Below are 26,256 nucleotides of genomic sequence, written 5' to 3'. Positions count from 1 at the left end.
ACAGCACTTGCCAGGGCCTGCAACATCCATATTGTAAAGACAGTTGGTCACATCCCCTTTGATGTTGACGGTGAAAAATACAGTAATGAAATTCCAAAGGTCTGGAAGAACCACATCGACTAGTTAAGAACTTTCCTTGTTTTTGTGTTTTCATTTTGAGCAAGTGTGTGAACAAGCTCCTGAACAAATTCAGAAGATGAGAAGGCAAACCTAAATTGCTAGTACATCAAATGCGAAGCACAGATGAAGAAATGTCTGCTACAGCTACTCTTTTCTTGCACACCAATAGTACCAGCAGAAACAGATGCCAGGAATACACCACATTTATGCTTTTATCGTTCTAAACACAGTAAACTCTAGATATTTATTGTTTCCACTTTATGGTGATTCAAACTGCATTGTCACCATATAAAGGATGGTACATTATACATGTTAGGGCCTTTAACACAACTAAACAAATGGTCCTCACCTCAGCCTCACAGCATACTAGCCATTTAACAACACCATTACTAACAGAACATTATCAGTGTGTATTTTATAACATTACAAACCAAATGCGAAATAAACACATATTATGTAACATTTGAAGCTATCTGCAAAACATTTTGGTATGTATTGTTTTTACATTTCAAATCAAATGCAAAAGATTATTAAATCATATTTTGTAACATTGCAAACCAAATGGAACAAAGTATTCTTTTAACATAATGTTACACAAAGGTAGCAAATAAAAGTTTCTGTCTTACTACACTATTTTTTACAGATTCCACCTTTGAGGCATCATAGCTACAAAATGATCAATGGCATTTGTTGAAATCTAAGAGTTTTTGTTAGAAAATCTAATGTGGACATTCAGTGCCCTTTTAATAGCATTTCAAAACAAAGGTCATTCATAAATCAAGGAGATATGTAGCACATTTAGGTCACAGTTATTAAAGGTCCAATTGACAGATATAAAAACAGTCTGGGAAACCAAGACCTGTTCTAATAATGAGCATACAATAAATGTCAGAAAGAAACAACTTCCCATTGTAGCCTATGGCCGGGGCTCTTGCCCAGCCGGGACACCTCCATGCTGGGAGGACTGGAGGAGCAAGTGTGGATGGAGCGTTACCTCCCTCGGGACACTAGATGGCAACCCGCCTGGGTTGTAGTAGTGCCTTGGACTCCCACAGGGCTTCATGTGTGTTTGATACAGCCCTGTTGGGATCCGCAGGCGCTGCCAGGGGGTGCTGCAGCAAGAGTTGCTGAGCCCTTATGGGCAGTTCTTCCTCCACACCTGGAAGTGTTGCCGAAACACCTGGAGCACTTCCAGGTGAACTACTGTATATAAGGGACCAGCAGACACCACTCCGAGAGCCAGAGTCGGGGGAGAGAGACTAAGCTTGCTGGAGAGGAGTAGAGGAGAAAGGAAAGGAAGAATAGTGTACGTTTCAGTGCTTATTGGCGCTGTGTTGTGCCTGTGGGAAATGGGGAAGGTGTTTCCCACGTGGTGAAGAATAAATAAAAAACATTTATTTGTTTTATAAATGTGCCTCCCGTGTCTGTCTGTGTCAGGTCAGGTGTTGATATAGCGCCTTTTGTTACACCATGTAAAAGTCTACTATATGCTTTTGAAAGTTAACTAAAGCTAGTATACAACATAGACATTAGAAATATAGGAACTTTTCATCTTCCCAAGAATTCTGGGGAGATATTGGTCACAGTTTGTAATGTACTTACTTATCCTACTCCTCCAAGCTAGCACCTCTAAAGTACTTTATCATAATATCCATAAGAGCAATCAAATGATTAAACTAGGAACTGTGATACTATAGCAAAGTCAAAATATTGGAGAAAATTAGGCCAATAAAGGATCAGATATGCAGAATGAGCGACACTCACATACTGATCTCCTAGGAAAGCTCTTTAAAACTCTACTGCACCTAAGACAGCATGGGATTGCATGTCTTCAAGGAATCGGATGATTTCATAAAACCTGTGCAAATTCTGCATATAGTATTATGGACTTCCATGCCACCCCTTGCACTGTTACACTGATGTGTCCACAACATCCCTTGTTGTGTTGCAAAATTGCAATCTAAAACCTGAAAGAAATGAGTACCTTCTCATGGTCATGCATTTAGTTTTCTTTAAAATATATCAACTATGCCAAAGTGAAAAACTCATTATACACCATTTTCAAACTTTAAACATTAGCACCTGTAAAAAAAACCAACAAATACAGCTGGGATTTAAAGAAAGTATAATGTAAAAAGTACAAAACCAGAACAACTAACCTGTTCCTTAGAATATCATTGTCATAATAAATACAAGCACCTGTCCTCCCTGTACAAAGTGAACTCCATCTGATGCAAGATGTGTCTATCACTTTCCCAAATACTGCCGGAACTGGAAGCCATGCTAAGAACAAAAAAAGAATTGTTTAGAGTTTAATTTAACAGATGGTCAACTTAGAGTGGACAAACAAAATCAAAACTATATTATCACTAATTTCCCTGCGCAAGGTAGACTATAACTGGCAGACACTCTAAATTCTTCTACGGTTCACTGTCCTCTTACTGCAACCAACTACTTCTCTTCTTTCTTCAATTTCATGTCCTCTCACACTCCCTGTCTGTCTCTGTTTCTTTCTTTTCAAATTAACAGTCATTGTCTTTATATTGTTCTCCAGAAGTCATTTTAAAGGGTCAGGGGTTATTCTAGAAAGGTATATTGCCCATTAGAGATTATTACTCCTATCAGATCCAGCATACCCCCCTTACATTCATCCATCTATCCTTTAATTTGTATGAACTCATTTCTGTTTGTGGTTAGTGAGGAGCCAGAGAATTATGTAAGACAAACTCTTTTTTGGAAGGCACAGCAGTTGATTACAGACTGCTTAATCATACTCATAAGTAACTTAAAGTCAGGAACTGGCCTAAACTGATCCTGTACAGCTAATCACAAAGCAACTGGGAGATACTGCATAAAGACATAAGTCTTAGTTAAAACTGAAAGCCCCGATGACATGGAATTTTGGTCTTATCCCTAGGGTTACACTACCCTTTCACATCTTATTTGACTGTTTCTAATCCTCCTGCTTGAAGCGTTTTAAATATTGACAGGAGAAACAATGCATTTGCTAACTTTAGTTCTCTTCCCATTAAACAGGCCTTCTGGCAGCATAACAGGAGCCATGCAGCCCAAGACTGAAGATACCGAAAATGTGATGTTTCATTTTGATTACAAGTGGTTAAAATATTACTTCTGTTCATTACCATAATGGAATAACCTCATAGGAAATTAATTTATTCTATCATAATTGTTACAGAATATTTAAGTTGCCTGCAGTGGGCTGGCGCCCTGCCCGGGGTTTGTTTCCTGCCTTGCGCACTATGTTGGCTGGGATTGGCTCCAGCAGACCCTGTGACCTTGTAGTTAGGATACAGCGGGTTGGATAATGGATGGATATTTAAGTTGCCGTTTTCTCACTTAATCTCCATGTTAAGGCAAAGATTTTGATAATTCCACTTACCGAGTACTCTCATGAGCAAGAACTGGACTCCTATGGCAAACGATTTTTCTTCACTTGCTACCATCCTACATAAGAAATACAAGAGGCACATTTATGGGAGCTACTCAACATGAATGGTTTAATCAAGTATTATAAATCTTATTTGAAATCATTAGGTAAGGAAATGGAACACTGTCTGCTGAAATGACTGAAAAGATTTTATAGGCATGTTTGTTTAGTGAGAAAGGAACTGAGCTTTAAACTGTAAGGTTGACATTATAATGATTAATATTCATATTCTTATTAGTGTTCTTCTCAAAGAACCAAGAGAAACTAGCAATACAAAGATAAAGCCTGAAAGTGTTAGTTATACATTTAGCTATAACAAAATACCCAGGCTTCTAAGTAAATGCAAGGGTCTTCCTGGTAGAGCTACCTTTTGCAGCACACAGGCATAACTTCACCATAGAGGAACGTTTTACAACCTGTGGGCTGTGGCTGACCATGGACTAAACCCTGCCTCCCCCTCATCACTCTGATAATCATACTCGATTCATAGAAGCAGTATCGCAGGCGGATCAACAATCTCCCCAACTACCATTCTGATGATCGATCGTATTCAAGTCACCATAGAGGTGATTTATCTAACGCTCTAACCGTCTGGAGATTATGCAGGACAACAACAAATTTGACAGTTAAGCTCAATTAACTTCTCTTCCCTGCTCAGACGATCGCGCCAAATTCACAGTGAAGAAACACGCTAGTATGTGAAACCACAAAGGCTGGTTAAAACTGCCATAGAACATATATAACACATAATTTATAAAGCATGACTCAGTGTATTAGGGAAGCTTTTTGTTATCATGTCAAGTACTGTTCTGCTAGATGTGGCTGTGTTACAACCCTGACTAATACTTGGCTACAGTTGCTTTCAACTGCAAAGAGGGTGCACCAATGCAAAATGCCTGGGGTGTGTGATGACCAACCTAAAAAAGTTTTTTTTCCACATCCCCTCAACCAGAAGCATATCATGGTTTTGCTGGGAATGACTTAAGAATTAGGAAGGAGTAGACATTAGCATGTCAATAAGTGCCATTTTGGCAGTTATAAATACAGTGTTTTTATTACCAGCATGTAAGCACAATCTGACAGATTTTCACATTCTTAAAAAGCCTTTGTTTTCCTTTTTGGAACAAGTAAAATAAATTTGCTACATATTTTGCATCTTAACTGCTCTCATTTCAAAAACTTCTCTAATGATAATTTCATTGGTCAGATGGAAATGTAGAGATTCTTTTATTCTGAGTAAGCCCCACAAAGTCTGAGATTGAGCCTATTTTCATCAATGCTGTAAAGATGTAGTAATGATGTGCTTCCAGTGAAAATGTTGAATATCCCAACAAAGGTAAAACGTTGAAAATCCCAGCAAAATCAATCTTCAAATCCATGCTCTAATTAACCATTACACATTTTGCTTACAAAACATTGCTTTTAAATAACAGACAGATCTTTATAAATGACCTAATCTTAGATCAAATAACTGAGTGGTTTTGTTAATAGATACCCAACTGACATATGAATGTACAGTATGTCCTTAAATGTTGCTTCCCATCTGATTTTTTCATATCTTAAAAAGCATCACTTTACAAGACTATATATATTTATATATATATATATATATATATATATATATATATATATATATATATATATATGTGTGTGTGTGTATGTGTGTGTTTGTTTGTAGATTGGGTTCTCCAACATGTCGCTCTCGAGCTACCAGTAGCTTGCAACCCCTTTCCAAGTAGCTCGCCAAAGGGTTAATCAATCCTACATAAATTTGAAAACTTGATTAGTTAAAATAGGGGTGGGCGATCTTTCCAAAAAATCATATCACGATCCTTTTAATAAAAAACGACTCACAATCTGAATTGTAATCTATCTTTTCAATGTGGCATACACTTAACAGAAAATCCAAACAAAGTTGGAATTCAATTATTCTCTTGTTCGCTAGCTAAGAGGGGGTAAGGAACACGCCCCGAAGCTGGTGAGTGAGTGAGGAGGGCCCCGTCCCCCTCCCCTCTGCCAACTGCGTCTCAATCGGATTCGCGCAAATAAATCGGTGCCGCCAGCAAACTATGATACATAGCAAAATAAGAGAAGTCACAAATTTAACCGGAATGTTCAAGCAAATTATAGAAAAAAACCCAATCTAAATCCGTTAAGAAGCTCTCTCGTGAAAAGCGGACAGACAACATACAGACAGAGAGACATTGGATTTTATATATTACTGTATATATTAGTAAACCTTTAAAATAATGTGCAGTTAAAATCTCAACAGCATTCTCAGCATTTCACCAAGCAGCTGTGAAAATGTCTGCTTTGTTTGGGTCTACATACCTCTATGAGTCTGCCTTTTCTGACATGAATGCCATGAAATCAAGGTTCAGAACAAGACTGACAGATGAACATTTAAATGACTCCATAAGAGTGAACCTAAGTGGCTACACTCCACCATACACCTCCATGCAGTGCCAGTCATCTGACTAACTGAAAAACATATCACACATGCAGCTGGACATGTGAATACTCTTGTGAAGTGAAACAGTGACATGTAACAAAATGACAATTAAATAAGTAATATCTGTGTATTTGTAATTGCATTGTTTTGTTTTGACAGCATTCATGTTTTAATTCAATAGTGTGAGATACACTAAAAAATGCATACAGACATACAAAATGCACTTACAGGTGAACTAAATGTTTTTTTGTGATGTTTTAATGCAAAATGCAATTTGTGGACAGCAACATGTTTATAACAAGCTTATTCAGTTTGTTTGGGTTGAAATAAGCTATGAGAATAAACGTAAGAAAACATGAGTAGCTCTCGGCCAATTTTATTTTGTAAAAGTAGCACTCAAGGGAAAAAAGGTTGGAGATCCCTGATCTAAGCTGACTACTTTTTTGGAATGAAATTCATGACTTACTAAGTACAGGGATCGGCATCCTTTAAAAAGTTACTGATCCATCAGTACATTACATCATCATCATCATGACATTTATCAGTAGCTCTCCTGCTCAATTAACATTAAACACTAATTTTGAACCTTTTACATAATTGTGCTATACACTGTTACAAAACAGAGTACAGTTAATTTTAAAATAAATTTACAAACAAAACACAAATCATACAAAAGGATAATACTAAACACTAAATTGACAAAGGCTCTGGTACAACATGAATATTAACTGGAAAACCACTGAGCCTCAGCATGAACTTTCTTCTAAGCACTGCTGTATAGGCTAACCATGTCACTTCCAGTGAAATCCCACAAATTTTTGAAAATATATCTATCACTTGCTCCAAGGTCCTGTTTCACATCTATGGATAGCCTCATACTGCAAGGTGATTTCATATCTTATAATGTCTTCTAAGCTTGCTCTACTGGTCATTTTATAAATGTAATAAACAGACATGGATTCTAACAACATGTAAATTTCATAGCGCAAGAACATGGGAAAAAAGCTGATTTCATTTCGCTAAGTATTATCACTTCTGATCTGGATTTTAGATGTGGCTATTTCAGATCACAATGCAGTATCACTAATCTCATCACAAATTTACCTGGTACTTTTCTATTACTTACAGAAATTTTTTTTTTTTTAGCATGTTGTTTCTGACTTAACTAAGTTAACTGCCTTCATGGCTACTTCTCTGGATGAAACTTCATCTTTTAAAAATTGGATTGTTTTATTTGGATACTCTTGCTAAATTACCGATGTACTGACTTAACTGATGAAAAATAGCAACCAGATTGACTAGAAATCAGATCTGCATCTTTATAGAAGAGCACTGAATGTGGCAAAGGCTCAATTTTTTCAAACAAAAAAAATGATTGCAGTTATTCTGTGATTGAGACCTTTCTAGATGTGCAGTGTAATATGTTTCAGTTGTGAGGCTTAATCTGATTACTCAGAATTTTCTTAACTTCCTTCAAAACAAATTTAAACCTATTAGGATCTGGTTTGCTGTGAACTGCAGTGAATGCTTGAGTAAGCTGTGACTAGGATTTTGAATAGATAAAAAATCTGTTTTGCAGGAAGTGTCTGAGAAGTTCAAGACTTCCATAACACTGGGAAAGTTATACTTGACCCTGTTCTTTCCGCCCAATTTAGACTGTGTACACCTGATAACACCCATGCTCTAAATGGTATCAATAATATGCTTCTGTTCATTCGGACACAGACTTTTTGAAACCTATTCTAAAAAACTGACAAATGTTTATTCCACTCAGATATCTTTTTGACTGAAAAACACACTGGCAGTTTGGCAAGAAAACACAGAGACACAGTATATATGTCAAATTACTAGTATAATAATATGATTTGCATTGTCATGCACAAAACTAATATTATAACATTACCACAACATATTAGTGATTTTAATTAAGAGTTTACAAGAAGCAGTTAGAGACAAATCCTGGTTGCTTAGAGTTTGCACGTTCCTGTAATTAAAAAGCATTAAGCACTTTGGAATGATGGACTTGAGATAGTAGCAAGTTAGAAAATCTATGCATGCCATAACATTCAAGTATGTTTGGAAACTAATTTAACTGATAAGAAAGTTGGAGTTGGAGCATTTCACACATTTTAGTTCCTTCATTCAAGAGACTGGTACCACATTTTTGTCTTTTAACTACTTCTGTAACAATAACAATGATAATTGAATGAAATTGTATGCGTTAGTAGACTACATTAAATGCATGCTTTTTAAAGCACTTTAGAATGTCATGAAGATGACAAAAATGTTAAAAATGTAGCCTAAATTGATTTGTGGTGGCTCAATAGTAATGTAAAAATGTCATTAGTTGATATGAGTAAATGGTGGAGAGTCTGTGACTAAAACTACTATCAATTAAACCCAAAGAAAGTAATTACTGTAATTAAAGTTTCATTAATAACTAAGAACTTGAAAAAGGAACTGATTTATTGTATAACTTAAATATCAAAGGTGACAATTATCTTAAAAGATTTTAATTCCAGCATGACGATATGGGCGCTGATGAAATATCTCATTTTAGTCTGTTGTACGCTATATCTCCAAGTGACTCTTTCAGCATCCATTACTTGTACTCTTCTCCTCGTCATGCACCATAGAAACTCTATAACCCAGCACAATTCTTGCTGCATGCCTGATCTTCTGCCTGCAAATCGACTTCAGTTCTATTTCTCAACCTAGCTATTTTTATATGATCTGAACCTTTCCTTTGTAATTAATTAGTTCAGTGTTTAGCTGCAGGCTGACATTCTTCTTTATAACAATAACCTGCAGATAGTATTAGTGCAATGCGCAAAAAAAAATTAAATAATGTAAGAACAAATCAGAAAACAAAAACAAATTGCAAACCCAAACACAAATTTAAAAAATCCAAAATTAAATCAGATTATACAAGAACAAATTGAATACTTAAAAACAAATCAGAAAACGCAAAAATAATTTGGAAACACAAACACAAATCAGAAAACACAAAAACAAATCAGAAAACACAAAGAGAAATTGCATATGCAAAGGCAAATCAGAGAATGCAAAAACCAATTGAGTAGTCAAAAACAAATGAGAAAATGGAAAAACAAATTATGTAAACTGAATCATAAAACACAAAAATAAACTGAATACACAAAAACAAATTGAAAACACAAACAGAAATCAGAAAATGCAAAAACAAATAAGAATACACAAAAAATGAGAAAATACAAAAACAAATTGAATGCACAAAAACAAATCAGAAAACGCAAAAACAATTCAGAAACAACAAATGTAAATAGAGCAGCATGCAAACAAAATGAGGACAAGGCAAACAAATTGGGAAGCATGTAAAGAAAACAGTGAAAGTTAAATGTACATCATGATTCAATCCCAGGTTTTCAACAAGTGCTCTGATGGAAGCAAAAACACTGAAAGGTAAAATAGATCTCTTATCTTTTTTAGGTATTTTTATACTTTGCCAAAAAAGATAACGTTTCCTTAACGTCAAGCACTCTTTGCCAGAGCACTATTTAAAGCATTACAAACATAGTTCAGTATTTTTAATTGATAGTACATTACCTGCATTATGACGGTTTGTCAGTTACGGCCATGTGGCGCAATTCCCTAAGGGTGTTCCGGCTTGCAGTATCCTCATTGTTGAGGACCTAAATGGCTGGACTAGGCCAAGGGGACACCTACATAACACCTGGCTGTGGCAGATAGAAGGTCATTTCCGGAGGGTCGGAGTGGACCTTTTGTCTGCCAGGGGGGTTGCCAACCAGAATCTCGAGCTGTATTGTCATATAACACGCTGTATCAGTGCATGCTCCCCAACCTGACCTGACTTTACTCTTTTAAATGCTACTACAAACTCAAAGCCAGAGGTTAAAAATAAAAGAAAACAATAAGTGAGGTGGCAGTACGTCATGAATCAATTACGGGGTCTTAACGGGTGGTGTGGTGGAAGCAGTGACACATAACTCCTGTGTATTTATGTATTTCTTAATGATTTGACATAAAACATTTGCATAACTGCCAGAGATCCATTTGAAGTTTTCCAAAAATAAGTTTGTCAGTTCTGTATTGACTGTTAGAAAACCATAACGTGATGCCGAGAGTGTGATGGTTAGCAATTATTCATACCAGAATGTTGCAGGACACACATAGCTGACCAAAAGCACCATCTGTTACACATTTGATTATTTTTAATGCAGTTTGTTAGTTGGCTGACATTAGACCAAACTATTATATCTAATATCAAAGCAACAAATTTGTTCTGCAACGTCTGCAGTAGTCATGTCAGTTTTCTACTTGATACAAACTTATTTACTGGCGAAACCCCAGCTGGCTCTGCCGCTGCTCTGGCACAGTGTCCAATGTTAAGCAAATGTTATCTTTTCTGCCAAAGTATATAAAAATACCTAAAAAAGATAACAGATCCCTTTTACCTTTCACAGTTCATGCTTCCACCACGCCACTCGTTGGAAAAGCTGGGAATGAATCGTGAAGTATGGTTAGCTTTCACTCTTTTTTCTGTTTCGATTTGGGTTATAGACTGCTCTTTTTGTTTTCATGCTTCCTAATTTGTTTGCACAGATGTCGTTTTGCGTGTGTGCTGCTCCACTTGCATTTGTTGTGTGTTTTATTTTTGCATATTCAATTTGTTTTTGTGTTTTCTACTTTGATTTTGCATTTCCAATTTGTTTTTCTGTTTTCTCATTTGTTTTTGTGCATTCAGTTTGTTTTTTAGTTTTATGATTTGTTTTTGCATGATTTAATTTGTTTTTGTGCATTGCACTTCATGGCAACCGTAGTGTCTGAGTGGCTGGTGGATGAGTAAAGACGAAAATATACAAGTTGCTGTAACTGCTGCAAAGGTAAAACTGAAACAGAAAACCAATTCATAGCTGAAGCTGCACAGAATGTTTCTCTGTGTTAAGATAGATAAGTTTACATATTTGCCAATGCTTTTCAATGAGAGATTTTGAACTTTGCATACTTGTACAACATGATCTTTTTGTGATATCTGAATGAAAAGTGATGTGTGTCTACAAATTTCTTTGAAGAATAAGTGTTCCAATTTTCAACCAAACTGGTCCAAAGGGAGTCAATTGTTTCATGAAGACAGACAGACACACTGATAGATTATATGCCTATTGCAATAGGTGCTTCACAAATTATATAAAACACATCTAAAAACATTAGGTCTTTGTTTTTACTTTTATTTTGAAAGCATACAGCTAAACATATCTTTCACTTAGATGTGGTTATCACTGATTTCCTATTTGTCTAATTATTTCTCTAATGTACATGTGTATTCAGTAATTTTCTCCAACTACACACAGGTAAATCCAGACAACATCTGAAAAACAATTGACACAACAACTGAAAAAGAATTCACAATCCTTTATAGATTGAGTATTTAGCAAAAATATGATCCACTATATTTATAAGGGCAGTTTGATGGGTTTGATATTGGCTTATGCATTATACGTTTACTATATAATGTTTTATATTGTCATTCTAAAGAGCTGAGTACTCTTCACTTCTCAGATGCTGACAATAATGCAGTCATTCACTATTGACTGTACTGGGACTGAAATCTGATGTCACACGCACTCTCTCTCTGTATGATGCCACTTGTACTGCACCGCACACTGAGACCACTTTACCTATAAATTTCCCTTTCAAAGAAAATGGTAGGGAGCAAGTTCTGACAGCAGGGCCAACTGTAGTTATTTCTAAGAGATTACAATATCAGCAGTTTGTGGTAATATTCTTTTCTGTGTCTTTGTACACTCCGTGATGCAAACATAATACTGATCAAGTTGTACTGTAGATTAGTTACAATCTGCCGCTGTGCTCACCTTCATCCTGCTGCATTTGTTTTCATTTGTTCCCCCGCACGCTAAATCTTAGACGTCATCCTTCTTTGAATGGGGATTTCCAGTAGCAGTGGAAAATAAAAGCAATCAACATACTGTAGATTCCAATTCATGGAGTGTTAAAGGATATATTATCAGTGAAAGTGTATGCTACAGTGGAGAAATGTATTGACCTAACTTGGCAATGCAAAGGAAGGTGAAAAAACAACTTTTGCTAAGTGTATTTAAAGTAATTCACAATCAGATCTTACCTTAAAACCGTCATATAAATAGGATTGTGTGAGAGGCTGGCCACAAGACTTGCCAAGGAGATGATAACTATGACAGGCAGAAGAAACTCAGAACATTCCGTGAGGCATGAGCCTGAACGAGCTGATCCTGACTCTCCTTTACCAATGCATTTACAGTTGGTATATGTCTGTATAGAAGAAAATATATTTGGCATAAAACAAATGTTACCCAAAAAACAGAATGGGTCATCACAACAGTTATTGTTTTTACTTTCAGAACACATTTAATATTTACATGAATCACTGTACATACACAAACCTGTTTTAAAGATATATCAAATATAATGAGTACACAAAAAGTCTGACACTGAAAGATCAACAAAGAGGTTACATGACTCGGAGAAACAGATTATGCATTCTGTAGACATAAAAGAAAGGCTGATTTCACTTTTCATATTTTTCCAGTGTATTTTAATTGTTCAGGACTACACTGTACAGTACTTTTTGACAGTAACTTGCTCATAAAATTAGTGGTCACAGCAAATGGGCATTATTTAAATGACATGAATAAGAGATACTGTGATAATAAATACATACTTTTTTATTAATGATATATTTTTGTTCTCAGTGGTTGTCAAAAGAAATGGAAATCATACGAAACAATGAATAATACATATAACTTTTGCCCATGTACTTATAAAATAATTTAAAAGTGTGATGCAGTAAAAGCCACTGTTTTAAACAATAATTAAAAAACAAAATTCACATCACATCTTGACTACAGTCTAAAATGATATAAGGCCCGTTGGAATTTTCTAAGATCCAAGAGAAGACTTTCTGGTATTCCCTGTCAAAAGGTGTATTATAAGTAGTATACATAATGCAAACATAACACTACTGTATGCATCATCCACAAAACATTCCTCCCATGTAACATACTGGTGACAGCATCATCTTATTGGGACCCTGCCCTGGATCATGGCAAGAACAACTTGCAGAAATAAAAGACAAAATAAATATAGCAAAGACTGAAGGCAAAGATTAATTTTCTTTCAGAACAATAAACCAAAATATGAAGCTAAAGTGACAATGGAGGAGCTTAACACCCAAAAGACAATATTCTGGAATATTCCCAACAAAGCCCAAACATCAGGTGATTAAAAACATGTGGCAAGAGTGGAAAGGTATTTTTTTATGGTCTCTAGGCAACTCATGGGAACTTTAAAAAGAAGAACAGGCAAAAAGTGCAGCGTCTAGCCTGGTACAGCTGTATGCTAATTAACTCACAGCTGCAACATCTGTCAACAAAGCCTTCAAATAATAAAATTAGTCCTTTGCTTTTTGTAATTATTAATGAATTTGTAATTTTTTGTGTAATGTTATTTCAACTTCATCAATATACTATATATATATATAGCTGCGTTTTCCCAAAATTACTACAGTACTACAGCAACTCTAGAATACAAAATGGGATCCGGCAAAAGCCTGACGCGTCGAAATGATTCCACAGACAAAATATCTTCATCTTTAAGAGCTTCAGTATAAATTCAAAGTAAGACAGTTCACACAAAAAAGAGAAAATTGAAATAGCAAAACTCAGAAAAGTTCTTGTTTAAAAGAAATGGGTCTTCTAAGTCCCTGTGCACTGGGACCTATTCTAAACATCAACTGACTCAGTTATCACACTGTAAATTAGTTATAGCAAGTAAGTTTTATCTCATATTAACTTACAGGGGGTAAAAGTCTATACCATTGTCTATGGCTATGACTAAGTAAACACTAATATGAATTTAACTTAAAGCATTACTTTCTAAGATTTCTTACTACATATAAAACATATATAAAAATGATATTTTTATTTCAATATAATGTAGAATAATAATAATAATATCTCTCATGTTGTGCAAGCGTGAATATCAGCAGAGTTTCTTTGCAGCCTTTGTCAATTTTCGTAAATCATTCGAATCAGTTGATCGAGGAGCCCTGTATGACGTTCTGAGACTTCGTGGGATCCCCTCAAGGTTGCTGGATATCACGGTTGGCCTATACACTGGTACTGTGAGTGCTGTGAAGAGTGGAGGCAGAACCTCTGTGGTTTTTCCAGTTGATTCTAGGGTTCGTCAGGGGTGTATTTTTGCTCCTACTCTGTTCAATGCTTGCATTGACTGGGTGTTGGGCAAAGTTGTGGGCTGCAGCGGCTGTGGGGCATCTTTTGGCTAAGAAAGGATCTTGACTTTGCCGACGATGCTGTGATCTTCACAGAATTAATGTAGGCTCTGATTGTGGCTCTCAAGAGACTTAGCGAGGAGTCTGAGTGTCTGGGCTTGCGAGTGTCCTCGATAAAAACCAAGATCCCAGCCTTTAATGACCTCTTAGGCACAGCCATCAGCAGTGTGTCTCTCTGCAGAGAGAGTATCAACCTCTTTGAGAGGTTTACTTACCTCGGCAGGCACATTCTTGTCTCTGGTGACTCTTCCTATTAAGTCAGTAAACAGATTGGGAGAGCATGGGGGATAATGAGGCCGCTAGAAAGGGGTGTATGGCGCTCCTGATATCTATGCAGAATGATGAAGGTCCAAGTCTTTAGAGTCCTGGTGCTTCCTGTTTTGCTGTATGGTTGCGAGACATGGATGCTATCCAGTGACGTGAGATGAAGACTGGACTCCTTTGGTACCGTGTCTCTTCAGAGAATTCTTGGATACTGCTGGCTTGACTTTTTGTCAAATGAGCAGTTGCTCATGGAGTCCCAAATGAGGTACATTACCTGCATTGTGAGGGAGTCAGTTATGGCACTACAGCCATGTGATGCAATTCCCAGAGGGTGATTTGGCTCGCAGGATCCTTATTATTGAGGACCCGAGTTGCTGGACCAGGCCAAGGGGCTGCCCTTGTAACACCTGGCTGCGGCAGACAGAGGGTCATTTCTGGAGGGTGAGACTGGAGCACGTGTCTGCCTTTGGGGTGGCCACCAGGATCCCGAGCTGTTTTGTTGTGTGGTGGGTGCAGCAACACGCTGTATCAGTGCATGCTCCCCAAGATGACCTGACCTGAATAGAATGTAAACTGTCTCAAATTCACTTTATAGACTGCAAGACAGCAAGAAAATATTGTATTCTTAGACCTTAGTAATTAAGACAGCTTTTCAAAGCAAGAAATAGAGACTTCATTTGCTCTTTTATTGTGCCATTATGTGTTCTCACTATTTTATTCTTCTCTTTGTGTATGAATGGGCCTATAACGCATTATAATGTATCTGTTCCCAATCTATAATAATGGAGAGGGTTAAGACAGGTGTATATATCATCACACATTCCATAGACATATCCTTCATTTCTAACGTATTACTTAGTTTTAAAAGGCATTCATTGCTGTTTTCGATTCGTTTTTGTTTTATTGGAATTGGTAAAGAAACAGAAGAAAATTAAGATGTAATCAATAACCAACATATTGTTTTCTTCCTCATTTTATGATCTTTCTTTGTTGGCAGCTGAGCAGCAGCTATAACTGTTAACAGATAATGGTTTGCCTTTCAGATAGCTCTCTGTACAATTTTAAAGACATATCATGAATAAAACAATTTATAATGTCAAAAAGTTTGATTTCCAAGGATCATCACAAAAATAATACTTTTTAAATTCATTGTATCTTGACTGCCACATTATGGTTTTTCAGCTACCTCTTTGTGCTGCATTTTGTAGATACTGAAGAAAATGGTAATAGTAATAATGATTTTATGTTTCATTAACTAACTGCAGTATTTAAACAAAATAATGTTGTGCTTTAACATCACTGGGTTTAACCAATTATGACTATATTCTGTAGTGAATTGTTTTCTTTAAAAAAATATACCTGTAGTTGCAGGACTACAGCATAACCACTTGGCCAAACAATTATTTGAATATTTGATAAAATACACAGAGCAGCTGGTCTTCAGACTTTATATTGTTATTATATATCTTTTGACATTTTTCTAATTCTTTTAGCATAAAGATTACATTTTTAACGATACATTGATTTAATAACTTACTAATATGTATCTGTATTCTACAATGATTGTTTAGACAGTATTTTTACCTTGATGGAATAGCACTGGCTACTTATACAAGAGGATTTACAGTCTACTGAAGGAAAACCAAAATCTGAGGTAAAACATTAAGGCACATCGGTGGTTGCAAATAGTAGAAATTAACTGACAGGCAGGGCGGAATGGTGGCAGAATCGTTAATATTGCCTGGTTTATCTTGGTCACTGCTTGAAGTTTATATGTTCATCATACTTATATATGTTTAGGTGACTAGAATTTTAACCTTGTTTGTTATGACAGTTGTGAGAGTGTGTCCTACTGTGGAATGTCACCTTAAGCATGACTGCAATTGTCCTTGTGTCTGATGCTGGTGTGACTGGCTCTGGCTTCTCTCAGCCTGAACCTTTAATTATGTGAATTGAAGTGAAGTGAATTCATAGTAGGATGATTGTATAATTGGTTCACTACTGACTTGTTGACTCACTGAGATTATACTTTGCGTACTTTCTGCTCAGAAATGTAGTTCATCATATCAGATTTATATGCAAAGCAGTTATGACTTGTGTTTTCTAAAATTGGAGTGACGAATTGCATGTATGAAAAAAATGGATGCTTTTATTGGGTGTTTGGTGACTTAAAATAATATGAAGAAAAGTCTAGCATTTTTCATATCTTAATTAACTTTTGTCATTTACATTCTGTGAAAGAAACAGTGATACTAAACTCAAACGAATATTAAACTATTACAAAGCTAACATTTACAAAACTCAGAATTGTGCTGCTCATGGTAAACAAAGGGTTTGGATACGAAATAAAAGAAGTTAACAAAATGATAAAACAGTGACAGTTTAGCACAGCCTTTTAATTTTGACAATAGGGGAACTGTTCCTATACAAATTTCTTGAAAAAACTATTGAAATGTTTTCTCTACTGCAGGAACCTTCATATGTATTTATTGCCAAAGAGAAAAACATCAAACACTGATAGTTTCTCAGAAGTGGACACGGTGGACATTTTTATAGTCTCAATGGTCCTTTGACCCTCTTATCGTGGCTCCCGAGAGACTTAGCAAGGTGTCTGAGTGTCTGGGCTTGCGAGTATCCTCGATAAAAACCAAGATCCATGCCTTTAATGACCTCTTGGGCACAGCCAACTGCAGTGTGTCTGTCTGCGGAAAGAGTGTCAGCTTAGTCGAGAGGTTTACTTACCTTGGCAGCGACATTCATAGACATGATGACTCTTCCTATGAAGTCAGTAGATGGACTGGGAGAGCGTGGGAGGTCATGAGGTTGCTGGAAAGGGTTGTGTGGCACTCCCGATATCTTTGCAAAAGGATTAAGGTTCAGGTCTTTAGAGTCTTTGTCCTACTTGTTTTGCTATGTTGTTGCGGGATATGGACGCTATCCAATGACCTGAGACGAAGACTAGACTCATTTGGTACAATGTGTCTTCAGAGAATCTTTGGGTACCACAGTACCAAATGAAGCACATTACACTATGCAACTGGACCTCATGTCTGCCATAGGTAACGCTTTAGTTCTACAAACTCTGCACTACTGTATTTACAAATATGCATTGACTTTTTAAATCCCTTCCCACAAACATTCACATATGAAATAAATTAAGTGCTCAGATGTCACACTATGCATTTTCAAAGAAGCTTGAAAAATAATGTGAAATACTCACCACAGATCCTCGAGAATTTATATCAGTGTGGTTTGTACAGCCAGCGTGGCAAGGAGATAAGTACTCTATGTTATCAGAACCACAAACAGGGTTAAAGGTGCGATTAGAACAGCCACAACCCACATTACACAATCCTTGTAAATTCCTGCCAAACAAAACAAAATATGTGTCTATTATTGCCTCTCTCTCACACACAGATTAAAGAAAACAATATTTTTTAAAAAGTTTGCTTTATCTAATAAAAATAAGCTTTTCTTTTGACTTGGAAATCATCCACAGAGAGCAGTAAGTTTGAATCTTTCTGGGAGTTTTAAGTATATGGTATTATCATCACAAATCCTTTTGTCATTTTTTTATTTTTTTGTCAGACATACAGTACAGAAAGCAGACAAGATTCACTCCCTTGTTGGCGCTAGTCCTTCCTAGCGGATCTGCCCCAGACAGTACCTACAGAATATGCAGTACAACAACACTGGATTATCCTAAGGCATTTCTACAGGGTTTAAAAGCCAAACTGTGTTATGTTCTATATTAACATCATAACCTCTGCTGTCATGAAATACATAAAATGGGATCTCAAAGCATTAAATAAAATGTGTTAAGTTAAACTGACCCAATTGGTGTATTCTAAGCTGAGCGCATACAGAAAATTGTTCATTAATAGATCAATCAAACTATTGTAAAGACATGAGGAAACTGTTCATTTGTATACTTATTTTTTCACAACCACGGTTACAAAGAATCTGATCATACCCCAACATTAACAGGCAACAGCACAGAACCACCCCAGTTCTTCACAGGCTAAGCAAAAAAGGTGTGTGCTTCAAAAACAATTAACCGTTTATAACATAAACAAAAAGAAAAAGTGGAACCATCTAGAAGTAAGAGTGAAACATACAGAGATAATATGCATCTTTACCTTAATTTACCTAGAATTTTCTTTGCTAGAAGACAACTGAAAAATTTCTTCTGGCTCTGTGATTAGAATTGCTTCTTTTCTGCTCCAAAAGACTGGGTTCAAATCCCTGCCCAGACATGGTCTGTGTGATGTTTTTTATGACTATGTGTGTTTTTTGGTTGCTCTGGATACTGTGAAGATTTGCTTCTCAACTTTGAGATATTGACTGAGCGGGTTTGGCTAATAGATAAATGTCTACATTTGCTTGACATGTTTTCTTCCTGTCTAAATAGTTTTTTATCCAAATATTAAGGCTTCAACCTGTTTCTGAGCAAGCTGCATTGCAAGTTTTGCAGTCCCACAAGTGTGGATGTGTATTGTACTGATGTTGTTGAGAAAAGCCACAGATCCCCTTACCCAGTAAGAAATGAACTTGACATTTTGTTAGAGAATCAATAATAATAAGAGACCAAATCAGGTTTCTGGATTCCAATTATTTTTAATTTGTCCTGCTTGTAATACAATGAACTAGTTTTCACCTGACAAAATCATTTTTTGTGTCAACATGACACATATGACTATCAAAAAATCTTTTTTTAAAAAAGTTGTTTAATGAATGTATATATTTCTTATAATGTTTGTGTCCTCAAGTAAAGAAACATTTCCTGATTAGTACATTTGTCATTTTTTATCATTCACATCTCCTTCAAAAGCAAAAAGAAAGGGATGTTGAAGAGATTAGGGAGTCAAGGGATTGGAATAGAACAGTAGATTGAGGATGGAGTAAAAAAAATATGTAATAATGATTTTTGTCTAGCTTGTAATTGATAGCAAAGCATATTACACTTACTGTACATAGTAATATGTCATATTTTATAAAATAAACAGATATGAAAAAGAGCAAACCATAAGAAACACCAAATGGGTCAGCAGAACAATGAAAAACTTTATCTCTAGATTTTCTGTTCTTTTAGAGCTACATATTTTATGTTCGTATTTCACATGCATATTGAATAGATCTCTCACCAGCAAAGAACCTGTTCTTTAGTATTTCTGACTTTTTTCTGCACTTCAGCATCTCACAACTGCCTATCAGAGGTATGGTACAGTATTAACCCACTTAATCTTTTGGCCTCTTAAGTAAAAATAATACAGAAAATAACAGAAAACTGATACCCAAAACTGAAATATAAGGCAGCATTATGCAAGATAAGATCAACTATTAACAACAACTGGGGTAATGTTAACAATATGCAGTCACTTCACATACTGTAAAATAGTTTATCCATCTGATAGAACGATAAGAATTTTGTATTCTTTCATTTTAATAAATAAAATACATAATTTTGGATTACTATACTTCTGCCAAAATTGGGTGTATTGTGTAAATTAAAGGTGATTTATTAACAGTTGAAACAAAATATATCGCAAACTTCAGGAACAGCTTAAGTTTTTTTTGTGTTAAAACTTTTTTTTGGTCTTAGATAAGCAATTGAATACTGATAATTTCTGATAATGGCTGCTTATTTTTCTTAACACCACAATATTTTCTTATAGCTTAAAGATAAGGTACTCCAGGGCACTTTGTGGCAGATTGTAATTTATTGTTCTTGGCCACAACATTGATTGCCAGCATTTGTGTTTTCACTGAATGTACTGCTTCTAAATGAGTCCATCATCCTGCCCACAAAAGGCTCATGTGAAGCCAGCTTCCTCTGTTGTTGCCAGTGCCATTTCTAACTTTTGCTACAATCAGCTCTGAGCCATCGAAATACCTTATCTCTAGTACAGCAGCAAATCAGGAAATAAGGAAAACATTCTTGGATGCCCAAGGAACAGCAAATGCCAGCAACGTTTAGAACATTTAATACTTAGTAGATGCCATCTGACTTGGTGTTCTGTAATTACAGCATCTCCAGACTGTGTATTCATTCTAGCATGGTCCCACACTGTATTACTTAACCTTTATATACAATATTTTAAAGTTTTCACATGGAAAGAGACTTGGGAGGGTGTTTACTTTAGAATAAAATACAATTTGTGCATTGCCATCTGGATGGCAAAGAGGCACAGAGGTTTGTTGCAACATTAGTTATCGCTTGTCACAATTGAACAGATTCATTTATAAGAAATAAACAGTCTAACATAGTGCTCACTATTTACGCATCAATGGAGGAAATTAATTATAGGCTAACTGTAGTCAGAAGACAGGCAGGGATCATGAACTGGAAATCAGAACTGTTCTTTTTTATTTTATTTTTTTGTTTTTATTTTATATTTATTTTAATTGTATTGATGTTATTGTAATTATTCCATACAGATAGATCATTTTTTACAAAAAATAGGATTGAAAACAAATCAACCCACCCTGAGAAAGACAGCATGGCCAACAGAGTAAAACTTAAAGCTGGTCAAAATACAGTTTAATAGGTGGATAAAGAAAATGGAAAGAGAATCTGCTTCCTCAGTGCTTTAAGAGCTTATTCTAAAATATTATTGATTAGATCCTGCTAGGTTTTGAAAAAAATCTGTACAGCTCCTCTAACTAAGAATTAAATTTTTTCCAATTTCAAACAGTATAAAACATCAATTACCCACTGACTTAAAAGAGGAGAGTTAGGATTCTTCAGTTTAGCAAAATAAGTCTGCGTGCCAATAATGTAGTGAAGGCAATCACAGTTTGTTTGTCCTTCACCGCTTTAAGCCCATCTGGAAGAACACCAAACACAGCTGTTAATGGGTTAGGAGTGATTGTGACACCAAGGCCATCTAAAAGGTACTTAAAATGTTTTGTCTGGAATGGTGTTAATTTTGGTGCAAACCCAAAACATGTGACCCAGTGAGGCTGGGACTTGATTGCAGCATTTGCAAGTTGGATCTTGCCCTGGAAACATTTTGGACAGTTTTAAGCAAGACAGATGTGCTCAATATATAATTTTAAGTTGAATAATTGTATGCTTTGCGCATATGGAGCTTGAGTGAATTCTCTGTATTGCTACCGTCCACTCCTTTTCTGATATTTTGAGTGATAGATCTTTTTCCCATTGTCCTCTTGGATCTTTGAAAGGGAGGGACTGTAAAATAATTTTATATACTGCAGAAATGCTGTCTGAGTCCTCCAAACTGAGCAATATTTTTTCCAGCATAGAGGAAGGTGCGAGATGAGGAAAATCGGGCAGGTTCTGTTTGACAAAGTTTCTAATTTGAAGATAGTGAAAGAAATGTTCTGCTGGAAAGTTAAATTTGGAATGTAATTGTTCATAGGATGCAAAGATGTTTTCCATATATCAATCCCAAATGTTTTCCAGATATTAAAAACTGCATATGTTTGCGATAGTTGAAAAAGGTGGTTCTCATGCAGAGGTGCCACAGATAAAAGATTCTCCATCTTAAAATTCTTTCCACATTGGTTCCATATTCTGAGTGAGTGAAGCACAATTGGGTTATTAGTATATTGCCGATAACTTGCACTTATTGGGGCATAAAGCAAGGAATATAAAGAAGTACTGCAGGATTTTATTTCTGTTGCTGACCAAGCCTGTGTATGTTCATCTATTTGTGACCAGGTTTTTATAGCTTGTATGTTTGCTGCCCAGTAAATAAAACTGAAAGTTAGGTAGAGCCATATTGAGTATATTACATTAAACAGGCATTGAAGATTGGAAGCTAAGTGTCGGCCTTCAATAAATCCAGTTTGATCTTGTGGTATTACCGAAGGCAGCACTTTCTCCATCCTTCTAGCTAGGACTTTGGAGAGTATCTTAACATCATTATTCACAAGTGAAATTGGTCTGTATGATGTACATTGTAATAAGTCCTTATTTTGTTTAGGAAAGACGGTGATTAATGCTTGTCGAAAAGGTTGAGGTAGAATTTGATTGTCTCTAGCTTCTGTAAATGTTGCTAATAAGAGGGGAGCTAGCTGAGTGGAGAATTTCTTATAAAATTCTACAGGGTAGCCATCAGGGCCTGGTGCTTTCCCGTTCTGAAGTGACTTTATAGCATCTAGTAATTCTGACAGCGCCAAAGGTTTATACAGTTCCTCTGCACTAAAAGTATCTATTTGTGGTATCTGTAATGTATCTAGAAATGCATTAGATTGTGTATTGTCTTCTTTAAGCTCAGTAGAATATAAGGATTTATAGTAGTCTCTAAATGTGTGCATTATATTTTTATGGTCAATGATTTTATCCCTGTTCATGTTGGGGATTGCTGGGATTGCATTGCGAACGTCTTGCTTGTGGATTTGTTGAGCTAAGTGGTTATTAGGTTTCTCTCCGTGTTCATAGTAATGATGTCTTGATTTAAAAATAAGTTGTTCAGTTTCTTTGGTTGTTAAGAGGTTGAGTTCTGAATGCAGAGCCTGCCTTTCCTATGAAGAGCCTTACTTGGACACCTGGCATGTTCTTCATCTATTCTAGTAATTTCACTGGTTAGCTCTGATACTTTATTGGTTTCTAATTTATTTCTGTGGGAAAGATATGAAATAATCTGTCCTCTTAAGAAGGTCTTTAGAGTTTCCCAGAGTATTCCTGCAGAGACCTCTGAGGATGCGTTTGTCTCCAGGAAGAAACTGATTTGTTTGGATATAAATTCTGTACAGTTCTCGTCTGCTAATAGAAGTGGGCTAAGGCGCCATCTGAGAGATGAGTGTGTGGGGCCTAATGATTTTAGCTCCAAGATCAAAGGGGCATGGTCGGAAATAACAATAGCGTCGTACTTGCAAGATTTAATCATAGGCAAGAAATTATTATCTATAAAGAAATAATCAATTCTTGAGTAGTAATTATGCACTGGTGAGTTGAAGGAATATGTTCTTGAGTTTGGGTTTAGAAATCTCCAGGGGTCTGATAGGTTGTGGTCAGTTAAAAACTGTGTAATTGTTTTTGCAGTGTTAGATGTCATCCCCCCTGTGACAGGGGTCCTATCTAAGAGTGGATTTAAAACACAATTAAAGTCCCCAGTCATTATAAGTTTATGAGTGTTCACATTGGGAATGGATGCAAATACATTTTGCATGAATTCTATATCATTGGCATTGGGTGCATAAACATTTATCAAAATCACTTAAAAGTTAAACAAACTGACCATGACAATCACATATCTTCCTTCAGGATCAGATACTACATCTGATACCACAAATGAGACTGTTTTATGTATGAGAATTCCCACACCTCTAGTTTTCTTTGTAGAGCTGGAATGGAACATTTGGCCAGTCCAGTCTTTTTGCAGCCGGAACTGATCCTTGCTTAGTAAGTGGGTCTCTTGTAAAAATACTATTTTAGCGTTTAAACCTGTTAGGTCAGAGAATACTTTCTTTCTCTTTAATTCGTGATTCAGGCCTTTAACATTCCAGCTCACAAAGTTAACTGTCCCATCATGGAGACATTGATTCTGAATTTTTGATGTCATTTTGTAGTCTTAACTGGAAGTGAGACAGCGTTAACCTTAATTTCCAATTATCCCACGAGTAATTGCCATGCAGGCTATTGTTACGTTGCTAGTTATCATTATAAGGATTAAAATAATAGATTAGATATAGCCTGCTGAGGTGGGTTGGCACCCTGCCCAGGATTGGTTCCTGCCTTGTGCCCTGTGTTGGCTGGGATTGGCTCCAGCAGACCCCCGTGACCCTGTGTTCGGATTCAGCGGGTTGGAAAATGGATAGATGGATATAGCTTGCTCTCTCTCTCTCTCTCCCCCCTTATACCCCCACCCCATTTTGCCTCCCCGCGTGAAGCTGGACCCCACTTCACAAAGTCCCAGTCCTCTGACATACCTAGAGACAGAGCATGTCCAAAACAAAACAAGCCCCCCAGCAGCGGCATTTAGGGATTAAAAATTAGAGATATCTATTGCCTATGATGTTAAACAGTCTCCTTTAGAATAAAAAAAAAACTGTTTTCTGTAACAGCTGTTTAATGTTATAAAAAGCTGCACGTTTAGCAGCTGTTGAGGGTGAGAAATCAGGGAAAATACAAATGTGGTTTCTTTCAAATATAATCTATTGTTTGTGTCTGAGAAATGCCATTACGTTAGGCTTAAATTGTAATCTCTCGAAGCGGACAATTAAAGACCTAGGTTTAAAGGTATTTGATCCACGTATGCTTTAACCTGCCACTATCTCGGTATCTGATTTAAAGTCCTCTCCAATTATTTTTGAAAATGGGTAAGAATTTCACGATTCTCAGATAGACCTTCGATTCTAATATTATTCCTTCTGCTTCCATCTTCCAGAGCCGCAAGTCTGCCTCCGAGTTTTTTGCATTCGGAATTCGCAGCTGTAGCTTTTCCATTGGCGTTAGATGCCAAATGTTTTGCTGTTTCAATTCGAGCCGTGAATGTCTGCTTAACTGTTCTTTTTTAATCAAGGGCCAACAAAAATACACAAAACAGTTTGTAGTCAATAGTCTATCTTAATGAAGTTTCATGGGTTAGTTTAATATTTCATGATCTTGTTTAATTGGTCGTAGGTACTGTACTGCAAAAAGGTCTTAGGCATTTTGGATAGTTTACAAAAATATTTATTTTAGATTGTGATTTTATGTCTTCTGGATTAGTGGATCAGTAGAAAAAAGTGTAATCTACAGTTCAAAGTATTCATTTGACAAAATCTGAAACAATATAATAAGATATCTGTATGTCCTTTAAGAAAGAAACTAACATAATAATTGACTACTTTCTAGTTAAAAAATGTGAGATTGTTGTAGTCATACAGCATTGGTTAGGTAAACATAACAAACACATACTAATGATCATAATGTGTACAGTAGGTTGAACTAAAGTGATTACTTGAAACAGCTATTTAGAGGGAATAAAATTGGGCACTGGACGTCCATGCTAAAATGGTGAGGTGGCACAAAATGTGGTGGCTTAACCAGAAAATCTTTTGCCATAGCAAAAGTAAGCATAGTGACAATTTTATGGCCAACAATTGTGTCCAAATGTTTTGTCCTAGCTCTTTTGCAGAAGCATAAACAAACAGTCAAGACTGAGGAATTGAAACACAGTTGTGGGACATGAAAACTGAGTATTTATGACTTGCAGCAACAATTACTGAGATAGGCTATTGCAATCCACATCCCTAAACTGGAAGAAGCAGTTTCTGTAAAGAGATGTATGTAGTTTTACATATGTCAACACTGAATTCTTATAACTAGAAACAACAGGGATAACATGTGTATAACAAAGCAATCAGTTGATTCCTATATGCAAAGCATAGAAAACAGATAAGAGAACAGTCAGCCAGTTTAATTCAAGGACTACTACTCTTTCTAATATCGATTAATAATATCTGTCACAAAGTGCACAATTAGGGAATCATTTGCCTTTTTATCACAAAGATAATGTCAGTGAATATCTCTTAAGCATGATTTAATGCCATTAATTAGTAGCAGTCCAAAGCTGTGTTTCATTAGTTGCATTATATGAGTTGTGTATAAAGGTAGTCTAGCAGCGACTATAGCTTTAACAATGCTACCACAGTTCGGGACAGGAATCAGGCTAT

General features: G+C 36.1%; 1 protein-coding gene across 1 annotated transcript in view; it reads right to left on the bottom strand.

Moving 5' to 3' along the window:
- slco2a1 (solute carrier organic anion transporter family, member 2A1) overlaps positions 1–26,256 on the bottom strand; it is a 109,739-nt gene that overhangs the window by 5,182 nt on the left and 78,301 nt on the right. Inside the window, exons 10-13 of the mRNA XM_039762359.1 lie at positions 17,852–17,996; positions 12,163–12,329; positions 3,521–3,585; positions 2,280–2,403 (exon numbers count right to left, since the gene is read on the bottom strand). Of these exons, the coding sequence (XP_039618293.1) occupies positions 2,280–2,403; positions 3,521–3,585; positions 12,163–12,329; positions 17,852–17,996 (501 nt within the window). The remainder of the gene's footprint in view (positions 1–2,279; positions 2,404–3,520; positions 3,586–12,162; positions 12,330–17,851; positions 17,997–26,256) is intronic.

The sequence above is a fragment of the Polypterus senegalus genome, chromosome 1 (assembly GCF_016835505.1).
Source record: "Polypterus senegalus isolate Bchr_013 chromosome 1, ASM1683550v1, whole genome shotgun sequence".
In the NCBI taxonomy this organism is placed as follows: Eukaryota; Metazoa; Chordata; class Cladistia; order Polypteriformes; family Polypteridae; genus Polypterus; species Polypterus senegalus.
This window is presented reverse-complemented; position numbering and strand designations above follow the sequence as displayed.